The sequence below is a fragment of the Nicotiana tabacum genome, chromosome 16 (genome assembly GCF_000715075.1).
Source record: "Nicotiana tabacum cultivar K326 chromosome 16, ASM71507v2, whole genome shotgun sequence".
Taxonomy (NCBI): Eukaryota; Viridiplantae; Streptophyta; class Magnoliopsida; order Solanales; family Solanaceae; genus Nicotiana; species Nicotiana tabacum.
Window position 1 is genome coordinate 138987074 of NC_134095.1, and position 4382 is coordinate 138991455.

The following is a 4382-nucleotide window of genomic DNA, read 5'->3' on the forward strand; positions in this document are numbered from 1 at the left end:
CTTGTCACCAAAAGGAAGAAGGGGTTAAAGTAGGAAAATTAAGTAAAAACGATGTGTATATAATGCCACGAAATAAATATATTAGTTAACTGATGACAGAACAATCACATAAACAATTCTTCCAACAGGAAAGCTTCAAATGATTCTAGAACAACAAAGAAAAGCATATGATCATATGACACAATAAGTGTTAACATTTCAACAATGCTACTTCAATGAGGCAAAGAGAGTTTCATACGCCTCGGGCTCAAGGCTTCTGAGGCACTTGAGGGATTTCTGGCTTCGGCAAAGTTGGAAATTCAAGCTTAGGAATGGCAGGGATCTCGAATTTTGGCATCGTTGGAAGTTCAGGCTTTGGCATTGTTGGAAGCTCCGGCTTCGGGATTTCTGGCAATTGTGGCTTTGGCAGAGCAGGCAGCTCAGGTTTTGGAATTTCAGGGAATTCAGGCTTAGGCAAAGTTGGGATTTCTGGTAGATGTGGCAATTCAGGCTTAGGAAGCTCAGGCATAGTTACTTCAAGAAGATGGCGTGCTTCTGCTTGAATTAGATAGCTGCTTATTAATGATAAAGTGACAAGTAATAACAAGGAAAAGGATGGGTTGTGGTGATAAGCCATTGTTGAAGGTGCGATAAATTCTTGAAGATTTGTATTTTATACTCAGTGATTATGTCTTAGGCTACTTTGGTTGAGTTTATATAGATATTGGATGTGGAGAATAGGAAAGAGAATTGAGCTTTGGTTGTGGTTGGTAGGAAAAACTGACTGTTAGTTCATCTTCTCAACAATAACCTCCTAATTTAATTTAAAGCAAACTCTCCATGCTAATATCTATTACATATTTTATGTTGGTCTTCCTACAAGCTAAGGTCATAACATAAGAAAGGTCTTCTAGTAGGTAATCCAATAAGAACTCACCTTTCTTTAAACTTTTTACCACTTCAAGATGGCAAGTAATTGGTTTCAACTCCTTGTTTAATCCATAATATTGTATAGGTAATTATATGTTTAATCTAGTTGTAGAAACATGAGCAACTCCATTACTAAATTAATGCTTATCTACATCAAGTAAAATCCTGTTTACTCCCCTACCGGATACTGAAGAAGTAAAGAAAAAAGATACAAATCCATTAGCCTCTATATACATGCTTAGCTGTTTTCTAGACTAGCCATTGAACCATTTTTACAGGAGCACCGTAAATATGCCCCTGGACACGGGTAACATTGGCAATTGCTAAAACTCGGGGCCAAGAATTGCGGTCAGTCTATTGTTTAAGTACTGTTAGTTATGTCACAAGATCCTCACTAAAGTCCGGGAGTAGAAGTTACATGGAATTATTTGACAATTTCTGATACTGAAAACGAAATGCAGCTTTCGTTTATTTTCTAAACTTTGCTTCAGACTATAGTCCATTCCTGATATTCTTTTTGCTTCATGTCTCTCCTTTCAGATGGAGGTAGATATTTAACTAGTTAGTCTTGTTTTTCTTATGCTGAAAATTCTATGCTTCCTTCTACTTCTTCATAAATCAAACTGCTCGATTGGTTTTACTGTTATCTGCTCCTAATTTTAGTCTTGTGTTCCTCTGCGTCACCAGAGGTAAATTAGGCTTATTATCTGACATTTTTTGCAGTGTCTCGAGATGTAAGAAAAAGTAATAAGAGTCTCAGCTCAGCTAAGAGCAATTTTCCAGGATAGTCTTTAACTGGATATGAACACTATGTATTTATCCCTCAGAATTTAGACTAAGCTTCAGCTTCATACCTAGAAGAGTTATGCACAATTTTCTTATGTTCTTGAGCAGTCTTGAATAGGAAACATGAATCAAAAACTAAGATTATTTTGCCTAGCATGAGAAGGAACCAACGACAAAATTTTGCAACATATTTTGAATTTGCAACGACTATATGGATACATAAGAGAATGTTCTGATGATTGTTGCATGATAAAAGTTATTTGTCAAATATTGAGTTTTCTAGAACTCTAGGAATTGCAATTATAGTCATTCTATAAGCATTGTAAGTTTCTTTATATATTAAATAATTGTATAAAGGGAAGCTCGGTGCACAAAGTATCTCGTGTTCACGCAGGTTCAGAGTAAGGGCTGCACCCAAGGGTGTGATATGGACCGTCTAACCTAATACAAGCATTAGTGGCTGCTTCCACGGCTCGAACCCATGACTTATAGTTCACACAGAGACAACGTTACCGTTGCTCCAAGGGTTCCCATCAATATTAAATAATTGTATATGAATGCCATTAGAAACACAAATACAGTAGTGAAGTACCGATGATAGAACAATCACATAAATATTTCATCCAAAAGAAGCTGCAACTGATGACAGAAATCACATAAGTAATCTTTCCAAAAGGAAAACTTCAAATATCTCTAGTACAACAAAATTAACCAAAAGAAAAAACATGATCACATGACACAAGGGAAGTGTAACATTCAACAATATAATGCTCTGCTTCCATGAGGAAAAGAGGATGTCATTCGCATCAAACTCAAGGCTTTTTAGGCACCTGAGGGATTTCTGGCTTTGGCAAAGTTGGAAATTCAGGCTTAGGAATGGCAGGAAACTCGAGTTTTGGCAACGTTGGCAGCTCAGGCTTTGGAAATGATGACAACTCCGGCTTTGGGATTTCAGGAAATTGTGGCTTTGGCAGAGTTGGCAACTCAGGTTTTGGAATTTCAGGGAATTCAGGCTTAGGCAAAGTTGGGATTTCTGGTAGATGGGGCAATTCAGGCTTAGGAATCTCAGGCATAACTACTTCAAGAAGATGGCGCGCTTCTGCTTGAATTGCATAGCTGCATGTTAACGATAAAGTGATAAGTAATACCAAGAAAAAAGATTGGTCCTGGTGATACGCCATTGTTATAGGTGATGAATGCCTGAAGACTAGTATTTTATGCTTTGCTTGATTATGCTTTAGGCTTTACTTTGAACAACTTATATAGACATGCTATGTGAAAAATAGAAAGAATAAGTTGCTTTGGTTGTGATAGATAGGAAAAATTGTCAGTTAGGTCATCTTCTCAACAATAATATCCTAATTTAATTTAAAGCAAAGTCTCCATGCATATCATCTATTACAAGGTCATAACATAACAAATATCTTCTAGTAGGTAATCCAATGAGAACTTACATTTCTTTAACTTTGTAACGCTTCAACATGGCATGTAAATGGTTTCCAATGTATACTCCTTGCTTATTAATCCATAATTTGTATTACGTGACTGTATGTTTAATCTAGTTAAAGAAACATGAGCAACTCCATTACTAAATTAATGCTTATTTACATCAAGTAAACACCTTTTTTACTCCATTAAATATTGTTATAATGTAGCAAAGTCCAGGATTAGAAGCAACATGCAATTATTTGACGATTTCTGACACTGAAAATGTAAATATTCTATGACATGTAAATGTAAGCCAGTCTAGTGTACTAAGCTCCCACTGGCCGAACCACAAGGGTTTATTGTACGCAGCCTTATCCTGTATTTTTTTAAGAAATAGTTTCCACGACTCGAACTCTTGACCTCCTAGTCACAATCATGTAAATGTAATTTTCTTTTATTTTCTAAACCTTACGTCAGAATAGGGGTGTTCATAAAAACCCAAAAAAATTGAACCAAACCGATCGAAAAAATCGATACTTTTTAGGTTTGGTTTGATTTTTGTTTTGAATTTTAAAAATCAATCACTTTGTATGGTTTTGGTTTTAATCAAAAAATAACCGAACCAAATCGACAATAAAAAATAGTTATTTAAATTTATTATTACACCTATATAAGTATATTTTTATATACACAACAACAACAACAACATCCTAGTATAATCCCACAAGTGAGGTCTGGGGAGGGTAGTATGTACGCAGACCTTACCCCTACCCCGAGGGGCAGAGAGGCTGTTTCCCCCTAACCTTCAACCTTAATGTTCGACCTCCACAATTCCCTGTCTAGGGCCATGTCCTCAGTAATCCTAAGTCGCGCCATGTCCTGCTTGATCACCTCTCCCCAATACTTCTTAGGTCTCCCTCTACCTCTCCTCGTACCCACCACCGCCAATCGCTCACACCTCCTCACAGGTGCATCAGTGCACCTCCTCTGAATGTGCCCGAACCATCTGAGTCGTACTTCCTGCATTTTGTCCTCTATTGGGGCCACGCCCACCCTCTCTCGAATATCTTCGTTCCTAATCTTATCCATCCTTGTATGCCCGCACATCCACCTCAACATCCTCATCTCTGCTACTTGCATCTTCTGGATGTGTAGGTTCTTAACCGGCCAACACTCGGTATCATACAACATGGCAGGTCTAACTACTGCTCTATAAAACTTACCTTTTAGTAACGGTGGCACTTTCTTGTCACACAGGA

The 4382-nt window shown here is 37.4% G+C and overlaps 1 protein-coding gene across 1 annotated transcript; it reads right to left on the reverse strand.

Moving 5' to 3' along the window:
- Nucleotides 1-2290: 2290 nt before the first annotated feature.
- Nucleotides 2291-2923, reverse strand: LOC142170774 (uncharacterized). Its single transcript, XM_075233378.1, has one exon. The coding sequence runs from the start codon at nucleotides 2874-2876 to the stop codon at nucleotides 2508-2510; it is 369 nt and encodes a 122-aa protein (XP_075089479.1). The 5' UTR covers nucleotides 2877-2923; the 3' UTR covers nucleotides 2291-2507.
- Nucleotides 2924-4382: the final 1459 nt, after the last annotated feature.

What these genes read in the sequence shown, in the direction of transcription:
- LOC142170774 (XM_075233378.1), bottom strand. Translation starts at nt 2,876, where the DNA reads ATGGCGTATCACCAGGACCAATCTTTTTTCTTGGTATTACTTATCACT.